The 20,535-nt window shown below is 46.6% G+C and overlaps 1 protein-coding gene across 1 annotated transcript in view; it reads right to left on the reverse strand.

Moving 5' to 3' along the window:
• AMOTL1 (angiomotin like 1) overlaps window positions 1–20,528 on the reverse strand; it is a gene marked incomplete at its 5' end in the record, with an annotated part of 28,570 nt that extends 8,042 nt beyond the window's left edge. Inside the window, 5 exons of the mRNA XM_010010380.1 lie at window positions 4,829–4,884; window positions 6,476–6,626; window positions 14,202–14,291; window positions 15,369–15,513; window positions 20,352–20,528. Coding sequence (XP_010008682.1) covers window positions 4,829–4,884; window positions 6,476–6,626; window positions 14,202–14,291; window positions 15,369–15,513; window positions 20,352–20,528 — 619 coding nt within the window. The remainder of the gene's footprint in view (window positions 1–4,828; window positions 4,885–6,475; window positions 6,627–14,201; window positions 14,292–15,368; window positions 15,514–20,351) is intronic.
• Between the last annotated feature and the right edge of the window lie 7 nt (window positions 20,529–20,535).

Raw genomic sequence — 20,535 nt, forward strand, 5'->3', positions numbered from 1 at the left:
CGGTGGAACAGGGAGCCACAGAATCATGGCATGGTTTGGGTTGGAAAGGACGTTAAGATCACCCAGTTCCAACCCCCTGCTATGGGCAGGGACACGTCGCACTAAACTGTGTCACCCAAGGCTCTGTCCAACCTGTCCTTGAACACTGCCAGGGATGGAGCATTCACAACTTCCTTGGGCAGCCCATTCCAGTGCCTCACCACCCTCACTGTGAAGAACACCTTCCTTATATCTAACCTAAACTTCCCCTGTTTAAGTCTGAGCCCATTACCCCTTGTCCTACCACTACAATCCCTGATGAAGAGTCCCCGTCCAGCATCCTTGTAGGGTCAGCAGTGCTGGGGGCTCTGGGAGCACCATGGGCCACTGGGCACACTTGCAGGCAGGCACTGAGCTTGAGCATGGCTTTGGGGTTTGCTTCACAGAGCTTCTCTGGGGGAAGGATGGCACCCCTTTGGTGGGCAGGGAAAGGGCACAGCAAGATTGCTGGGGCAGCTCTACCCCTCTCGAAAGAAGCTGCCAAGATCTCCCATCCACTGGGAATCACTGGCCATGAAACCCTCTGGCCATTTATCCACCATCATGTTGGTGGATATTCTCAGGGCAAGTACAAAGGCTGGCCTCAGCTAAGAGCAGTTCTGGTGGGTTTTATTGACTGGTGACACTGATTGTCTGCACCCAAGCAGATTCTTTTTTCCAACCCTACCTATCTGTTCAACACAGGTGGAACAAGAGGAGTGCCAGCAGCCAGAAGCATTCCACCTGCTTTATCCTTCTCCTAGGCTTGGTCACGCCAATGTAGAGATGTGCTGGCAGCTAAAGCCAGGCCCTCCTTAGGTATATAGTGCAATAACTGAAGGGCTGAATGTGACACAAGGATTTTGCAATAGAGGGTTATTGCTCAAGCATCATACTCCAAAAGGAATTTGCAAGTGGACTGCAGATATTCAAGGGGCTTAGCAGCTATCCCCACTTCTGGCCTCCTACCATGCCACCAGGCACTCAGTGGCACCACAGGGTGTTGCGATTGGGGCTTATGGCAGGAGCTGGCATGTTTGAGAGCTCTCAGGGAGAGGAGGCTGCAGATGCTGGACACACTGGGCATCAGATCTGCTGGGCACTGGGACAGGCAGCAAAGCCTGTGATGAAATCCCACAGTGACAAAATCTGGCATTGAGACGGGGCGAGCTCACGGGGACCAGGCACACCTTGGTATCCATGAGCCATCCTCATTCCTGAGTGTGGACACTTACCCCAAAGCTTGCCCATGAGGCTGTGGCAGTGAGGTCTGCCTGCTCCCACCATGGGCCACAGTCCTGACCTCAGGAAACCAGAGTTCCACTCTTCTCCCCCATCCTTTTGTCATGAACTTGCTTTACACAAGCATGAGTAAATTTACCTTTTTTAAGACATTTGCCTTACAGTGGACAAAGCAACAGTGCACACAAACTGAAGCTCAAACCCCAAAAGACCTCAATGAACCCCCAAAGCCTCCAAAACACTCTGGACTTAATGCCCTGACTCAGAAAGGGAGGGTGAATTGGTTTGAATGCTGGATCACACAGACATTGCCAAGCCTTTGCTGGACCCCATCTGCAGCCTGAGGATTAATGAGGGACGCTCAAGCTCATTGCCATGATCACCAAGATCCTCTTTAGGACTTGTAGTCTCCCTCGTTTATTCATACACTTACTTGAGACCTCAAGCTTATCAGAAGCAAAACAGGAGGCAGAAAAACACATTAAACCCCAGTCGGCACTGGGGAACTGAATAAGATAAATAAGAACTAAATAGAAGTAATAGAACTAAATAGATAAATAAGAGAGGCTGGGGAGGTGCTGTGAGCTAGTGAGGCCAGGGTGAACAGTTTATCCTAGTGCCTACCTCTTCTTTTAGTATTTAAATCACTATTGAAATTAACTGCAACGTGGGATAGAGGAGCCATAGCCACAAAAGATATGTGTTCAAATATCTGTGGGAGATGGTGAGAAGTTTGCTGCCTTGTTCCTGGGCGTGTGGAGCAAATAAACACCAGCACTGGGTACCCCTGGCTGTGAGGTTCCCCTTCACGCAGAGTCCTGTGCTTAGCCCAGGACTCCCATGCTGCAAAGTTGTTTGGCTTTTAGTTTTCCTCTTCCATAGTGTTGGGTTCACTGAATCCAATGACAATCCCCCCACTTTTTCTTGAAATTCCTTTTCTGCCACCCTAAATCCATCCAAGTCACAGGTGAAGTGAAATACGGGCCTGTTCACAGCAAAAGCAAAGCTTGGTCTAAACAAACCCCCCCAGCCAGAGCCAACAACTGGCAGCATGACTTCCCTAGCCCTGCTGTAATCCAGTCTAATGCTTATGGCTCCCAGGGCTTTCCATGAAAATTAATGAGATTATAATCCCCACTTGTCTCTGGCAGCAGCTCGAGGATTGCATTCCTCGGGAGCTCACAGCTTGGCAGGACAGGCACAATGATGGCTTCTTGCCTAATGCGCTGTTTTGGCAGTAAGGAGGTGCCTGCGCCACCTCCCAGCCCCACCAGTGTAGACTGGAGAGGGGAAAGGGGCTCCCCTGGGGTCCCTCCTCAGCAGGAGACCTCATCTGCTCCCCCACACCCTGGAGGGTCCATGTGTACTGCAGCAGACAGGATTTGGCCCTGCAGCAGCCCTCTAAGCCCCCGGGTTCACACACTTGCACATGAGTGCAGGTAAGGCGATGCACACACATCCACTGCCTTAGCAAGGAGTTTTGTTGGAGACATGCAGCAGGACAGTGCCCACATTCATAAATGTATAGGGGGGTTCTTGAGCCAATTTTGACTTTCCTATTTTGCCTATAGATTCATAAGTGAAAAGTTCAGCCACGTGGTTAAAAAATGAAGTACAAACTGTTGTCATTTAAATTAATGGGCTTGTCAGTGCAGTATGCATCCATAAGGGGCACTCAGAAATACATGACACCAAGCTCCACTACCTCACAGACACACAGAAATGAACAAAAGCTGGGTGGCACCTGGAGAGGTACCAGTCCATCCTCCCGCTGCAAGGCAGGATCAACTCCACCTAAAAGCAGGCACATGTCTGTATAATCTCCCAAACCTCCAGGGGCAGGGACTCCACAACCCCTCTGCAAACTACTTCACGGCTTATTTTCCTTTATTGCCAAAAACTTTTACCCTAATGCCTAATCTGGCTTTCTCTTACGCAATTTAAGTAAATTACTTCTTGTTTCGTTTCCAAATTGTGATCTACTAGAGCAAGAAGCATTTAATGAAACAATTCACATATTCACGAGATCAGCAAACTTGCCTGAACACTGCCCTTGTCCCAGGAATTAGGAAAATAAAGATGAAGAAGAGCTCAGGCTAAAAGGGGATGATCCAAGCAAATGAATCTGAGTAAAGATGAGTGGGTCTTAGAAAAATATCTGTACTAGGAACATAACTCCAGTTTGAGCAATAGAACATCTATACTATAGATTCGATATTTGAGTTGAAGACTCTAAGAGATGGAGATTCCACTATCACCCTAAGTAGGTTGTTTCAGCGTTAATTACTCTAACTCTTTATTTCTGGCCTGATTTGCTCAGCTTCAACCCCCAAACACTGCATCTCGTTATTTCTTCTGATGTTAAAGAGCAACATTTAATCTGGCTGACAGCAATCCCTTCTTCATGTTCATGGGCATTGCCTGGAGCTCAGCTACCTCTTCACTTTAATCATTCACAGCAAAGAGCAGCTTCTGAGCCCCAAATAAATTGTACAACTGTTTTCTGAACCCTCTCCAATTACTCAGTCTTCCATCCAAAGTGTGGACTAGACAGACAATCCCAGCAGTAGTTCCCTGGATGGCATGTGGTGATAATACCACCCTACATGTTTTTGAATTAAATTCTTCTACTAGTAGGCATTCAGGATAATGCAGATTTACACTATCTTATGTTAATTCAACTTAGTAGCTGCTGCTTATTTCTCAAGCCTTGATTTAAAAAGCTTTTCAGCTTAATTACATTCTGGTCATAGAAGAAATCTGGGTGGATTTACAAGGCAGTGTATGATGTAGAGCTCTGGTAATAATAAAAATAATAACAGTCATTTCATTTGAGTGATTTTGTGTTTCCTTCAATATATTCCAAATTATAGTAAAAATTCCTGATTTAAGATGAAAGGTCAAAACTTCAACATTTTCTGCTGCACGTGTGTCAAACTGAGCTCCAGGAACACTGGAGACTTGGAAAGGTGCTCTGATTTAGTAATGAAACAGGCCAAAAGCAAAGGAAAGGGAGCACAGGAGCTTGGGCACATGCCAGCAGCCACTTCAGTCAAGTTGCATGATGCTGCCTTGAGGAATTAAAACATGACAGCTAGGATAAAATTAATTTCAGCTCCCCTTAGAATGAAAAATACAGTTAAAAACTACCAGGTCAACACAGGTTTGCAGGCTGAGGGCTCTGACAGACACACTCTGGCAAATACCATTGCATCACCTTCATATGTTGTCACCTCTGAGATCTACTATGCCCTGGGCAGGAGGTTACCACCTCCACAGCATCCACCATGCCTCAGGCATGAGTTTAGCAGCTCTCTGGAGGGGAACCTTTGCCCTTTCCTCAGCTCCATCAGTCCACAATCCAGGACCCTAGCTCCAATCCCCAGCACATTTCTTTTGGATGATGAGACTAAAAACTGGCAGCTGCAAAGCTCTTAGAGCCCTAAAGCTGCAAATGTATTTAATACAACCCAGCAGGAACAGGGAGGTTTCTTATACCACCTGCTTGGAAATCTGTTTTTATGCTTCTGCTGCCTTCACCGGTCTGTATTCAGCAAGTCCATGTTACCTGCCAATACCACACTGACAGCCTGTGGAGCAGCCTTCAGATAAATGTATTTCTTCCTATTCCCTGTGTGATACTGGGACTGTAGAAGCAGGTGTCACCACCTAAAACATTCCTTTATTCAGCCACTCTGTAATGAAATGCAAATAGAAAACCTCAGGTTGCCTTTAAGGCAGTGTCAAGTGAATTATATACAGATTAAAGGTACACTAGCTCCTGCAGCAACCCCAAGGGGACTGCCCCAAATACACTGGGATGGGGAGCAGGTTTTAGTCTAACAAAGAAAGGAGCAGTTAAACTTAATGTGATCCTCTTCTTGCTGCTGAGTGTATCCACCAGAGGGAATGGAGTTTTTCAAATGTTTCTCCATAGGAAGTCAGAATGGTCAGGAGCAAAACAGCAATGCCTTCAGCACTTCCATAGAGTACCTTCAATCTTCCAGGCTCTAAGTAACCATTAGTTATCCTAACAGGGAGTCTGTCATGCAGGATACCCTGATAAAACACATTCAAATATCACAGAGGAAGATAAAATTCACATTTTATCTCCCCAAGACAATAAGCTGCACTTAAGTTGCTTGCAGGTATTTGAGAAAATACCTGGTCCCTACCAGCCTGTTAGGGCAGAGGTTCACCAACAGCCCTCCCCTCCCCAGTGACCTGCCCGCTCAGGTAGTAGAGATTATGTTTCTTTTATTACCTAAAAAACATCTTTCCTCTTTGTTGGTCCCATGGACAGAGATTTTAGGTCCAAAAAGGCCTGTTTTAATAGTCTTGCCTGATGTGTCAGAATGCATAGACTTCCAGCTAGCTATTTAATCCACACCTCCCGATTGAAGGTCCTTAAGGAACACAATAAATGGAGACTTAGAGACCTCCAATATTGGAGAACTGACAATATCACTGTTGGTTATAATTCAAACAGAGCATTATTTACACTTGGAATTTGTCTAGCTTCAGCTTTCAGCTACTAGCCATTGTTCTGTATTTGTCTGTCAGTTTGAAGAGCCTTCTGTTCCTAGGATTTCTCTTCCTATTGGAATATCTGTTTTCACTATCAGGCTTGTAGGACCACTGCTTAAAGACCTCTTGAGAGTTTTGCACTTCTTGGTATAACAGGTTTTTTTCAGCTCTCAAATAAAACCTGCAGATCTTTGTACCTCTAAATCCTGGACAGTCTGCTTCCAAACCAATCTTTTCAGACCACTGTTTAGATGAGAAGTTACTGAGCCCTGTGCTGCTGTGCACATCTCAAAAGCCTCCTGGCATTCTTTGGGGATAAATGAGAGGCACCAACACCACGTTTGTGTTGCAGTCCGTGAGTCTTGTGTTGAAGTCAGTGAGTAGTCAGCTTTTGATTTGATACTTCTATTAAATCCTACCATACCCTCAGTTACCAGCTACTTGAGTTTGGTGTTGCTCCTGGCAACATGTTGAAGGCTCTGCTCTGAAAATGTCTATGGTTTTGGTCCCCTTTGCTTGCTTGTTTGGCTCAGTATTGTACAACTATGCATTTTCTCTGTAAGAAGGCCAATGCAAGGGGAGCGGGGAGACCTGCCACACCATGGCTGGGAGCAATTCAGGCCCTGGATAGAGAAAGCTCTACCCACAAGCCACCACTACCCTCAGAGCACAGAAATGCTGCCCGTGCCTCACCTCCTCTTCCAGTTTGATGACCTTGGCTTGTGCATTGTTGAGGGCCTGGTCGAGGATCTCGATGTGCCTCCGCTGGTCCTCATTGGCAGAGCGCACAGCTGCCAGCTCCATCTCCAGCTTCTCCTTCTCCTTCAAGTGCTCTTTGTCTGGAAGGAAGACAAGAACAAGAGATTTATATGAAGCAGCAGCAATTAGGGCTGTTACAACACAGTGGTGAGACACCACGGGCAAGGAGTTTCTGCTATCAAGGCTCAGTCCCTCACTGCCAGCACCAGAAGCAGAGATGAATGGCAGCTGGGGCTGCATCTCCACTAACAGAGCTTGTGGATCTGAGCACAGCCTCATAATTGTCCGCTCTGCTGAACTACTAGCATGTTCTTGGCAAAATCTTGGCTTGCACCAGCCACTCTTTTCCCATACAACACCTTGCCTGAGAACAGGCTACACCAAGGACTGTCTATACCTGTCAGTTCAGATGTTGCTGCCCTTCTCTACTGGGCAATAAACCTCAGCTCCACGGATGTGGGCTATGCTGTTTCTGGTCAGTTTTGTTTGCAAAGATGAAGATCATGAGATATGTGAAGAAACCAAAACATAAACACACATCTCCTGAAAATGGAAAGAGGGGAAACCAATAAGGAAGAATAAGATAGGAGACATCTGAACAAGCCATGCAGAGAAAAGGAGGCTGTGGGAGGCATTTCAGCCCTGCAGAGGGTCCTGGGTGACTCTCCAGTCCTGCATGACCTAAGGGTCCAGTGATCAGTGCTCCCCTCCTGTTAAGTGCCTTAATGCATCAGGAGTGAGACTAAAACACGTAGATAACCTCTGTGCTGGAAAATCATCCCTTTTTTGGGTAAGATTTACAACGATGTTATAAAAAGACCTGGCTAAATTCAGCCAGCTTTGTTCACATCTTTTGCTTCGGCAACGACTTGCAGGCCCACCACTGACGTTGCTGGCAAGCTGCCTGGGGAAATGCTTGGCTCCATCTACCTCTGCCCTGGCAGTGCAGAGAAGCCATTTCAGGGAACATGAGCACTGCACACCAGTCACTGGAACCCTGACATTGGACCACAAACAGTTAATGACTGGAGTGAGCAAGGATGGAAGTTTCATTCAGCGAAACCTCAGATTTCAAAATCTGGCCTTTATGCTGAATGACAACAGAAATAAAGCACTTGGAAAGGCTCCAGGAAGGGAAATTTCCTCCAAAAATTAATCTGGCACCAAGGAAACATTGTTTTGGTTCTTAACTTTTTAAACACAGCATCACAGAATTTGTTATTTTTTAACTGAAGTGAAAAGTTGCTCCAAAACCATTGAAATGTGGAAAATCTGCCCCTGACATCCAGCCTGTCCCACCCAAGTGTGACCACTCAAGCTGGAAGCTCTACCATCCGCCTCCCCACGAGGAAGGCCAGGAAACTTCATGTGGCCAAAGCCAGCCCATTTCGGACCTGAACTACCCACAGAAGGGCTTTATTCTTCCTTGATTACAGGCAGGATGAGAATAGGTTTAAGTTACACACTATTGGTAGGTGCCCACAGCAAGGTGAGATACATAGAGCTGAGCCATGGAGAGTAACGCACAAGTGAACATGGCGAGCCCAAACCCACCCGGTCATCTTCCCATTGATCCTAAAAGGAGGAATTCAGCACCTCACAAAAAGAAAACCTGGCGGCAACACTGGCACATTGGCTTCTGCAAAGCCTTGTGATTGCTGCACACATCATGCCACCAACTCCTACCACGTGCCATTTTGGGATGACGTGGCCTTACATCTTCCCATGGTAGCAAGGGATTTTATACCGAACATGCAGACCTCTTCCTTCAACACAAATACATCTAATTCCATCTGACTGAACAGAAGGAACATTAGTATCTATTGTACGAAAGTGAAAATCTGGGCAAATTATCAAGCAGCTAATTTCATTAGAGGGTGAGGAAGCTGGAAGATGAATGCTATTTCAGCACTGTGGCACTCCACCATCTCATGTTGGGACCGCATTATGTTTTCTACCCTCCCCTCAAAGGAGGACAAGATGATGGTGTACACAAAATAAACACTGAATCCAGTAGAAAGCTGGTGAGAAGAATTTACTCTCAACACTTCTCCACATCAGCTTCCCCTTCAAAATGCTGGAGTCGCTGTTTTGTAAGTACTTTCCTCTATTGCATTAATTTTTGGTGAAGAAGGACTTTGTTGAACATACCTTAAATTCTCTTCAAGTACATCCAAGGTACCCTTAAAGTCTAAAAATACTATTTTACTGTGCTATCCTTACATGCACCTTCTGCTCTTTACCCAAGAGACTCCAGCTAATCACTATTTCTATTTTCTGGTGGGTCACTGCTACATCCCATTATGGAACAGTTCCCAAAAGGCTTCTCTGCTGCAATTCACAGTTGTAATCTCATGGCTTTCCAACCACTGCCTCTGTTGTACCTCAACACACTGAAGACATTATATCTATACTCTGGCTGAAGAAAAAGGAGCTTAAGGAAAGAGCTTGCGTCAGTACTTCACAAACAGCATTTCTGAGTTGCCAAGCTGGGTAGGTACATCAAGAGTAGACCAGTCTCAACCCTGCTTTGAAGAAGAAACATCAGACAGAAAGATAGAGTCAATCTGTGCCACCTCTTCCCCACACTCAGATGTAACCCCCAGCTTTTCACACATTATATCTAAGTATCCACTTATTCAACCAATTTAATGCCCATCTCAATGCATCCTAAGCTGCTTTTCTCCTTGCTGTGATATCGCAGAGTGGCAAGAGAAGTATTTTAAATACACTCCTTGTTTCTACAGAATCACTACTGGAGGAGGAAAATATATCAAACTGTGGCAGTGGGAGCCTAATTTGCCTACAGGAGATTTGCTGAAAAAGAAAGACTGGCTCTTTCTTTCAGTCAGAAAGACTGCATTTCTCTTATTGCATTTCCCAGTGGTGGCTCTTCATTCACAGCTGCTAACGCCACAGACACTCTCTGGTGACCATGCCTTTCTTGACTTACTTAGCCTCTCATCAGTCTTGCAACTCCTGACATGGTAAGTGTGTGAAGGAGCTCTGCCATCTGCTCCATAGGCATGTGTATGTCAAGGCAGCTGCTACTGGTCACCCTTGGACCAGCTGATCCATGAGGATGGGCACCAGAGTCACCTCTTCTGCTCATCCAGCTCGAGCCAGGACTTGGCTGACTCCAGTGGCCTGACCTTCGCAAGAGGATGCCAGGGCAGTGAGGCTGAAGAGTGGGACAGGCCCTTTGTGCCCTGCCACTCTGCCCAGAGAGGCCAGCAGAAGGAATCTGAAATGAGGACAGGACCTTTGTTGCCTGCTCCAAAGACTTTCAGCAGCTGGTTCCCACCCCATAAGAATAAGGAAAATAAATGAATAGAGCCCATTCACTCCATGCAGCCAGCCAGGAGGAGGTTTTCCACAGCTTTACTAAATTCTTTGCCCATTAAACAGATTGCCAGGTCCCAACATTGACATTTCCCTCCAGAGAAGCAGCAAAGCCACTGTCCATCCATCTGTCTATCTGTCCCTCTGCCTGAGCCTTGCTGCAGCCCCTGCAGCTGTGATTTGATGCTGACTAAGCTGAGCCTGAAGCAGCAGCAATGCAGAACTGGGAAATGAAGCATTTCTTTCCATCCCCACTGGCAGGTCTCCATGAGAAAAAAACCACAAAGACGACACAAATGCCAAAAGAGCTCATTGCAATCTTCTCCTCCTGCAGTTTCGCTCATAAATGGCATGCTTCCCACAGCCCTCTGGAGTTTGGGCCACACCAGCACCAAGAATAGGCTGAGAAGCTGCAGGAGGTCGTGCTTGAATCCCTGAGCCCATTTTCTCACATGCTGATCAATGGGGATTCCACACTGCAATTAGTTATTATGATCAATTGTAATTTACTTATCAAATAAGTTTGGGGTACAGGGTTACTTGTGGTCACCAACCCAAGCAGGGATGCAGCTCTCTTGTCAGAAGTTACCAAATCTCCACTGCAACTCCTGATGGCTTTCCTTACCCTATAAAGTATCGTGGGCAGCTCAGACTTGGTCTGATTTACATCTGGGGCATTCCATTTGCATGTCATGAAGTACAAGTCAAGGAGAATCTGACCTTCATGTGTTGAAAACCGAAATCAGATTTCCCATGCCCCTTCCCTTCAGAGGGCAGGGGGAAGTCAAGTAAAACAGATCCATTCTTCTATGTGACACTGCAGCATGCTGCTTCCTGTGCCAGTGCCCTTGGTTCTGGGTAGATGGGGGCAGCAGCTTCCCCCTCCCTGTGTGCAGCTCATGGCTATGAAATGAGAGGTTAAGGAGCTCTGTATCACTTGCCCCTGAAACTTCTTCCTTTGCCCTGAATATTTCCTGTCTTAATAACGAATGGCTCTTAGTCTGCCCAAAATCTCACCCTCAAAAAACGACTACTGTGGGCATTTTGTTTGGCTGGATTCATTCGATGAGACTATTTCTTTGCCTGGAATATTTGGGGTAGACATATATGCAAAAGTACATGTCACATCCACTGAGCACTCCCAGGAAGCATGAGGCTCTACCAACACACTGCCAAAACTGCCTTCACGTCCCCACTAATGGATGCAGAGCCACATGGATGGGCACAGACCCCAATCTACCTCAGGCACCTGAAAAAGCAGCCCCTTGGAGGAACCCCTGCTCTGACAGAATGGCTCGAAGTCCAGAAGTCCCAGAAAGACATATAAAATCCTCAGACTCCATCAAAACAAATGCTTCCCATGATATGCTTTATCCTAAGCTTTCTCTCTGCCATATGCCCTTGAAACCATCCTCAGCCTTCCTGTCTCTTCCCTTCCACAGCGCTCTCAGCCTCCTCCTGCCTGGCTCTTCTCTCACCTGTGTGGACCCATACACCTTCTTTGGTTGTTGCTTCATGTCTTTCCTTAAAAGAATCTTTTCCACTCACAAACCATCACATAATTACCATGAAATGAATAGACTGCAAGTTCTTTCCTACCCCTGATACAACAGCAACATTTTTCTTAGGCACAAATGCCTGGCACTTAATACTTTGAGGCATGCACCCTGGCTTTACCTATTATTATCACAAAGAATTAGAGTTTTTGTCACCTCTGGTCTCCATGTCAGTGCTGCACTGCTAATGGAGAGCTCTGCAAGGATCTGAGAAGAGATCCTGCACGTCCTGCCTTGTCAGACTTCTTTTACAGGAATTTTTTCCTATTACTGGAGTGTTACCACAGTGTCAACTCTCCAGTATTACCAAGAAGGAGCATTATAAAAACCTCAAGAGCTTTATCTTTCCTTCTTCATCTCATCACGAGACTGGCTTAAAAATAATAACTTTTAGGAACCCACTGATGTGGGAGTCTTTTTTGTAACTTAGGTCATGGATGTTAAGGGTCATGTTTTCAGGTTCTTTTCCATAAATGCAGGGAATATAAATCTGATTTTGCTTTCCTAATGAAAGCTAAGATTTGTATTTACTAATCTGACTTAATAAGCTACTACCCTTGGGAAAAACACTAACATGAGGTTCATGACAAAACTGCAGCAGCTGATGAGAGTGCATGTAGGCACCATTTTTGCTTTTCTTCTAAAAATGACTATTTCAGTCTCAGTAGCCAAGTGCACGCATGGCAGCTAAAACAAGCTGCAGCCCTTCTCCTCTAAGTTTTCTGACTGAGCATCCCATCAAAAGGTGTGAGGAGGGTACAGACTGTGCTTGCAAACTCCCCAGGTTGGCAGTGAGGTGTAACCCTGCTCATGCTCTGCCCCTGGGCAAGACTCACAAACAGCAGCATACAAATCATAGAATCATGGAATGGTTTGGGTTGGAAGGGGCCTTAAAGCTCATCCAGTTCCAACCCCTGCCACGGGCAGGGACACCTTCCACTAGAGCAGGTTGCTCCAAGTCCCTGTGTCCAACCTGGCCTTGAACACTGCCAGGGATGGGGCAGCCACAGCTTCTCTGGGCACCCTGTGCCAGTGCCTCAGCACCCTCACAGGGAAGAACTTCTTCCTCATAGCTAATCTCAATCTCCCATCTGTCAGGTTAAAGCCATTCTCCCTTGTCCTGTCCCTACATGCCCTTGCAAAAAGACCCTCTCCAGATTTCTTGTAGGCCCCTTTAGGTATTGGATGCAGTCAGCTACATAGGATTTCCAAGCAAAACCTTTTATGGGCTCTCAGAGGGGTGTTTTAGGCGGGTAGCTTGATATCGAGGTCATTACTGTGCATGCCTCAGCAGCCCAAAGAACATGACTGAAGAGGACCTGCTTTACATGTGCCCATTTTTCTATTATTGGAAGCACTCTGCATTGCATTAGTAACATTTAGCTCTCTGGCCTAGGCAGGAGACACTCCAAGCATCCAGACCATCTTATGTGATAGGATCCGAAAAGCTATATTTGTTTGTAAGCTGTGAATTGATAGCAGTAATATACTGAGAGCTCAGCACAACATTTCATTGCTAGATATTTATCAGTAGAAGCACAGAGCATGTTTATGCACTGGAAAATGACTCAAATAACTGAGTCCATCCTGGGGATTTAACTCTCCCTTGTAGCTATCAGTATATGGGAACACACAGGAAGTCTCTATATGAAGACAGCAGACCCCAGTCTGCAGTTTGCACTGTGCAACTTACCCTGTTTGAAGTCTTCCCAAGGATGACACCACCTACATAGCAATGCTATTTTCTTAACAGATCACCCCCTTGGATTCACAACAGCATCTACATGCCCTTGTGGCAACTGTTAATATGGCAAAGTTAAGAGAGTCATGGAAAATACCATTAGATTCTCTTCTGGTTTGTGCACACGTGCACCAAATTGTCAGTGAAGTTGCTGTGTTGGCATCAAGGAGACAGTTCTCCTGCATTTGGAGGAGCTGGTGGATGTTGCAGTGAGGCACACTGAGTAGTATGAAACACTAATGGAGGTGGCCAGTTCTCCACTTAAGGATCTGCAGTTACAGCTCATGTTCCAAGTAAGCTCTTGGTGCAATAAATAAAACAGAAGGATTAGATGTACACAGCATTCAGCTTCAATGGGATTTAAGCCCACAAGGTACTGCACAGCTGCCAGGAGGTCAAGCCCTTTTGGAAGAGTGCTGAAGATGGTCAGGACACAAGAGAAGCCACACACTCATGCAGCATCCAGCTGCTCTGGTTGTGGATTAGATGGTCACATGGAGCCATCAGCACGTGGCAGGGAAATGCTGCAGCACCGTGCTCAGCCATTATGGGAGCCTAAAAGGGCTCCTTTTTTACTGTTGTAAAATCTTTGCCTCTTCAGTCCTTTGTGAAAAGTATGGTCCAGTTCTGCTTTCCCTTCTGTTAGTCAAACCATGGCATTGACAACAAGTCAGAGGTAGCTCTGGGCTTTTCCCAGCCAAGAGAAGAACCTGGCTTCCCTAAAAAGCATGTATCCCTAGAGATGATCCCTGCAAGCAACACTTCACAATTTCAGATAAATATTTATCAAAAATAAGCTGTGTTTCCATTAACTCCCACTGCCTGCTTCTGGTGCTCGGAGAGAAAAAACAAACAGCCTAAACAATGCAGTCTGAAGCTTAAATAAGAGTATTTGATGAATTAGCTGAGTAAAACCAAGCCATAAGGACAGTAATAAGTAACAGCAAAGTATTCACCTCCACTCCAGCACGTATATATGTGTATGCAACTTCAAAACAGATTAGCACAGTACTCACTCTGAGTGACATAAAGGCCCTCTGTTGACTTATCCTCATGGCCATCGAAGTCTCTGCTGGCCAGCTGCCTATTGGCTGTCTCCAGTCGTTCTGCAGAAAACAGGAAATACTTTAAGTATAAATATATGTATATAAAATTGTAGGCCAACCAAGGAAATAAGATGCATGCCAGCAGAGCAGTATAAATAGACTCTCTGAAGGAGGACAGTAAGATGGAGGCTGACACATACATAAAAGATGAAGCCTTAGACCTCTTCCATGAAGCTGTGTCATTCAGATTTACAGGAAGTGGGGGAAAAGCCTCTGCCATTCATAGCTGCCATGCCCAGGCAGTTCATCTCTCACAATGTCCAAAATGCACAAGGTATCTGCAATGTGTATTACCCAGCACTGCAAGGGGACGGCGGCCTACCTGCAGTGGAGTGCTGCCCCTTGTGTGGCAAGATGCCCTGGGAGAAGGCAGCCCCCAGCCCAGAGACACCAAGCCTTGGGGATGCCTTGGGTAAGGAGCAGTTTTCTGCAGCCAGGGACAGCTTTCCTCAGGAAGGTCCTGCCTTTAAGTGTCTCCCTCCTCCAAAAAGACCAAGCAACCTGCCTTGTACCACTGTAAAAAGCATTAGCCAGCTTGCAGAAGGCATCTCACTGCATAAGGAGGTACCAAAGTATCCCCATCAGGTACCTGGACAGGTAATAGCTACCCAGCATACCCTCCATTTGCTTTCTTGAAAGAATATACCCTCAACTTATGTTTTTAACACAAAAAACAGATACCCTTTGGTACTTGCTGCTGTTTCATGAAGGTACTGAACTTTGAGATTTATGGGGAGTACAGCATGCTCTATATTGCAAATTGCTCTTCAGCTTGTTAGAGCTGGATGAGACTTCAGGTCTAGTGGCCTTGCTGTCAAATCAACATTTGCAAGTGCTAAATGCCAAGGCACCCTCTGGAGCTGACTCTCATATTTTGGCAGAATGTTTCATTGCCACTGGGGGGGTGACAGCAGTTTTGTCTTAGGCCAATGAGCAGGGCCTGATTTCTCCAGATGTTTATTTAAAACATGTGTGAAGCTACTCCTCTAAAGCTGCTACTCCTCTAAAGCTCTGGAGCTTGTGAGAAGTGAAGCACCATGTCAACCAGTGGGACATAAACACACAAGTGTAACGTACCACGAAGATCCCTGTTGAAGTCATGAAGTCTCCTGATTTCTCCTTCAAGCTTGTTTCTCATTGCTTTGTCCAGAGACTCCCTCTTAGTGGTGGTCTTGACCAAGCCCTCGTAAGCTTCTGAAATCCTCTGAATCTCTATTTCAAACTGAAAGGAGAGAGAGCTCCTGTTAAAGCCCAGCAGGAACATGTCCCATCCCAGTGTTCGCCCATCATGTTTCAATAGGGCACGAGGGTCAGGGCGATGCTCGTGCTGAATGTCACACCAGCCACCAGCTCTCCAATGACCAATCTCCCCAGTGGAGGATGGCATGAAGCCCTGGCAGTGCTGGAGGTTCCTGCAGTAGGGACTCCTGCCAACTCCCTGTGGGGCAGCTCACCATGCCACACACAACACCCCATGGACGATCTGCTGGTGGCTCCCAAAAAAGCTTGGAGTGGGCTGGACTTGATGTAACTGCTCATTTGCCTTCACTGTATGACTAAGGAGACTGCTTTAACACCATCCAAGAGGAGAAAGTAAGGAAATGGTGTATTTGTGTGGGCTGTATTCTTTCCTAGAAAGGGTGGTAGGAGGCAAGATTTGTTATTCTGCCAGATCCCTGATCCAAAACCTAGCTCTCAGCTCTGTGTGCCACCAGAAGTGTTTTAGGCTCGCCTGACCTCATGTCAGTTTTAAACTATTGTGGGTCCACTCCTTTCTGTCCTTGGCTGAAGACTGCTCTATACAAGAAGAAACTCCGTAACAGGCCAAAGAAATCTTCCGGATTTTCAATTTTCTTAACTTCATCTCCTTGAAGCTCAGCAAACTGCAGGCAGGGAATGCAGAGGAAGTCCTTAGCACTGGACTTGCATCTTAAGACCAGAGCCCAAAAGACTGACAGGAGGATAGTCCCAGGCAGAGTTCTGCTGTTCAGGTCAACCCAAACAACTCTTCAATAAGCTAATGCCAAGATAAGTGTCACCTCCTTGCTAAAATCATTGTGGCAGATATGATCAACACCAACACGAGAATCTGCTCCTTTATGCCTGGCCCTTGTGTTTGTGGAGGAAAGTTTGATAGTGTGCACAGGCTGGAAAACTATGACATATATATATATAGCCTCCCACATACCTTTCTAAGTCTGGCACTTTTTTAGCCTCTTGAATCGTGATTTGTGAAGCCAAGGTGCAAGCCCACCTCCACCTGCTGTGGGGGTAGGTCCTTCTCCAGGGCTCCTGAAGCTTTAGGTGTAATTTGCCAGCTGCAGCACTTGCAGAATACAAGCTCCAGGGATGCTGGAGCTGTCACCCATTGTCTGTGTAGGAACCTGCAGCTAGGCTCCAGCAGCCTGGACCTGCGCTTCCCATGATGACAACTCTCCACAGCTCCAAGAGGACCCCCCAGCCATATCCCATGCTGTGACACTCCCTGGGAGAACTACAAACTTAGTCAGATCTTTCTGACTTTCCATCAAGTTTTTTTAAGGCAGGAGCTCCAGGAAGCCCCGTTACATTTTCCCTAACCACATCTAGAAAAGCAGGTCCTTCTTCCCCACCCTGCTGAGGCATGGCCAGACACCAAGTGTGCTTCCACCACAAGAGCAGCACACTTGGAGGAACGCTGCATGAATCCAAAGCTGTTTGAAATTCAAACTAAACCTTACTGTGGTTCAGAAAAAGTCAATGAGTTTTCTTTTTCCTCATAGGCTGGCAATGCAAGCTTGCACAAAGCCTCATCAAGGAGTCTGACCTTCTTCTGCAGTTCTGGGCCCCACCATTTAAGAAGGATGTGAAGGTCCTTGAATGCATCCAGAGGAAGACAACAAAGCTGGTGAAAAGGCTGGAAGGAATGTGCTACAAGGAGCGGCTGAGGACTTAGGGTTTGTCTAGTTTGGAGAGATGAGGCTGAGGGAAGACCTCATTGCTCTCTACAGCTTCCTGAGGAGGGGAAGTGGAAAGGCAAGTACTGATCTCTGCTCCCTGGTTCCCAGTGACAGAACATGTGGGCATAGTTTAAAGTTGTGCCAAGGGAGGTTTAGACTGCTCATTAGGAAGCATTTCCTTATTGAGAGGGTGGTCAAACACTGGGACAGGCTTCCTAGAGAGGTGGTCAATGCCCCAGGCCTGTCAGTGTTTAAGAGGCATTTGGACAATGTCCTTAGTAACATGCTTTAACTTTTCAGCCCTGAACTGGCCAGGCAGTTGGACTACATGATTGCTTGTAGGTCCCTTCCAACTGAAATAGTCTATTCTATGACTATGACCTAACCAAAAATCAGTTTCCTGTGAATTTTCCAGAATAAAAGTGACGTTAATTACTTCAGTTAAGCACAGTTTTAGCTACTTGATTGTGATACAGCTTCTTCTCTAGATCAGTGCAACCTCCACTAGCAGTTCTCTCTTCCTGTAAGTAGTTAGAGGCTATACTCAAGCTACCTCACACTGCTCTCCTTGACCATTTAAGCAGATTGAGATTCTTTCTCCTTGAAAGGAAGGTTTGGTTTATCAAAAATAATTTTTAAAGTACTTTCCTGAATCTTTAAGTATATGATCCCAACCAGAAACCACTGGTCCTACTTAGGTGTCCTGACAACCTTTGGTTTCCACACCTTCCCTCTCCTGGGTAAGCCACTATCTGCAGGAGAAGATGCCTGCTCCACCACAGTGAAGCAGATTTGCCAACACAGAGGGTGCTTCCACAGCCCAACAGTCCTGCCCAATGCTGCTGGTTACCACATGGGCTCTGCTCTGCCCATTATCTGCTGTTATTTCCCAAAACGCATCACCACACAAGTCTCCCACAGCCCTGGAAGCAAAGACTTGCTGCGGGAAGTGAAAGAACCTCCATCAGCACTGAACAAATCTACAGGAGAGCAGAAGAACAGCCATAAATTGTGTTGGTGTTTCTCAGCAGCTCTGGGATTTCCTTCCCCTCCTTCTCTGGAGGGGAAAAAACAGTTCAGCCTCCTCTCTGCCTGGGAGCTCCTAGAGCCAACCCACTTCAACAACCCACACACACAGCATGAGGAAGAAGAGCCAGCCCAGCCTGGCAATTAAACTTCAGCAAGGTAACACCCTCCAAAGAAAGAGAAATTAATGCTTTGCCTTTGCAAAAAAGAGCTCAGAATTAAATGTGCACAAGCCTTCTTCCCCCCAGAAGCTTTTTAGGTAAGAAAACCAGACAGCTCGTCAAACAGCACAGGGCTGAATCACCACCTTGTACCTCTCTGCAAAAAGTCTGTTCAGAAACAACAGAGAATCTGACAACCCTCAGGGCTGACGTGTTCATACAAACACCCAGGGAGTCTTCCACATCAAGCTGATTTTCTAATTTCTCCTATTCTGTAATGAATGAAAGCAACGGGAGGGTGGCCCTACCTAGAATAAAATTGCTACATACAGACAAATCCAAAGTACTCTTCATGACCCTTCTGTTTCCAACGAGAGGGAAGAATTTTCACACCCAAAGTATGCCATTTACCTCACTGTCACGTTTTCAGAGGTGATGTTCAGCTGAAACGGTGGGAACAGAGGAGGACCTGCCCTGGCCTGTGATCAAACACATTAAAACCTGCATGGGAGGGATACTGTGTGTTAAGGCTTTGGTTCAGGATGTTTCCCTGAAGAAAGAATGTACTTGAGCATGTGTTTCACTTTAATACTCCGCTTACATTCTCCTGAAGTCAATGGGACTCAAGTCCACTCTGTTGACTGAAGTGAGATTTCAGCCCGTGCTTGAATGAATACCTTTCTGCTGGTGTCTGATGCAATTGACTCATGGGGCATCCAAGATAAAGAGAGAGCCACTACCAAGAGCGTAAAAGGAAACTGGAACATTTTTAGGGCATCGCACTCAAATACCTTTAACTGAACAACACAGCTTTTATAAAGTTAATAGCTGGAATATTTCTTTTTGCCCACGAAGGCCCCAGGGAAGTCAGCATTACCATCTCTGCAGACTTCTTCACTAACAGCTGATGTCTTTTTCCTAACCTGGGAAAACGGTCTCTCAGAGCTGCCTCTTCTCTATGAAGGGTATCTCCAAGAGCACCCTGATCTCACACAGCATAGAAAAACCTGAGCTCCTATTTAGACTCCTAAACACAGACAGAAACAACATGCAGCCTAAGCCCATTTAGGTATAAGCAGTGGGAAGACATAAATGAAATGGCAGTGTAGGATCTTAAGTAACTTACTTGGTCTGGGCCCTTGGGACCCAAAGCCCGCAGATCCAGGGAGCCTCTCTGCTTTGCCTTCAACAAGGTCTCAGTTCTAAGCAACTTCTACTTTATCTGAGTTGACTCTTTATGTTGTCACCCGAGGCAGCACACAAGACATCAGCCTTCTCCACTGCAAATGCCAGCTTGCATACAGAAAACACCTCTTGGCAGGATCTCTTTGCAAAATCTTCACCAAGTGGTTCTTTCAGGTAAGGGAGCAGTGCTTTTTGAACCAACGTGTGCAAAGGTGGGTATCTAACATTAATCAGCCCATACAGCAGTCACTGGAAGCCTCTAAGACAACCAAGTTAATGCATTTCCAAACAACGGGCAGCCCAACTGATGGCTGTTACCCTTCCAAAGAGCCTGGAGTGCCACATGAGCCTATTGTGGTGGACAAGACCACTCAGGACAGATGTGACCATGCTCTTCAAATGCTTCTCACCGGCAGCTCTACCCCCTGTAGGGATGCTGCACCAGGAGCAGCCTCTTCCCATGGGAGACTTCCAGGGAAAGCTCTGGTGAGGCCAACACAGAAGGATGAAAGTGGGAAGTCCCCAACTGAGAGACATATGATGGGTTGCCCTGAAGGCAGGAAATCCCACATGCCATGGGGCACAGGATTACACTTGTGGGAGACCACCACGGAGAGGCAACGGTTAAGAGACAGCCACTGGTGCATCACCACTGCAGTGACATGACTATGAAGAACAGCTTGGGAGACCCACGTGCAGAAGCACCAAGACAGCTGCCTGCCCGGGCGCCATCCCCACTTCTCACATACCTTCTGCAGCTTGTCTGCCTTCTCATAGTAGCCCTCCAGCTCCTGCCGCAGCACGTGGTTCTCCTCGGACAGCATCTCTACCATCTGCTGCGCCCGCTCCACGATGGCGAAGGCATCGGGTGTTAGCTGCTGGCCCGGCGGCGGCGGTGCCTGGGCAGGAGCCGGCAGCGGGGGCAAGGTGCCC

The sequence above is a fragment of the Nestor notabilis genome, unplaced genomic scaffold (genome assembly GCF_000696875.1).
Source record: "Nestor notabilis isolate BGI_N333 unplaced genomic scaffold, ASM69687v1 scaffold13692, whole genome shotgun sequence".
NCBI classification, from domain to species: Eukaryota; Metazoa; Chordata; class Aves; order Psittaciformes; family Psittacidae; genus Nestor; species Nestor notabilis.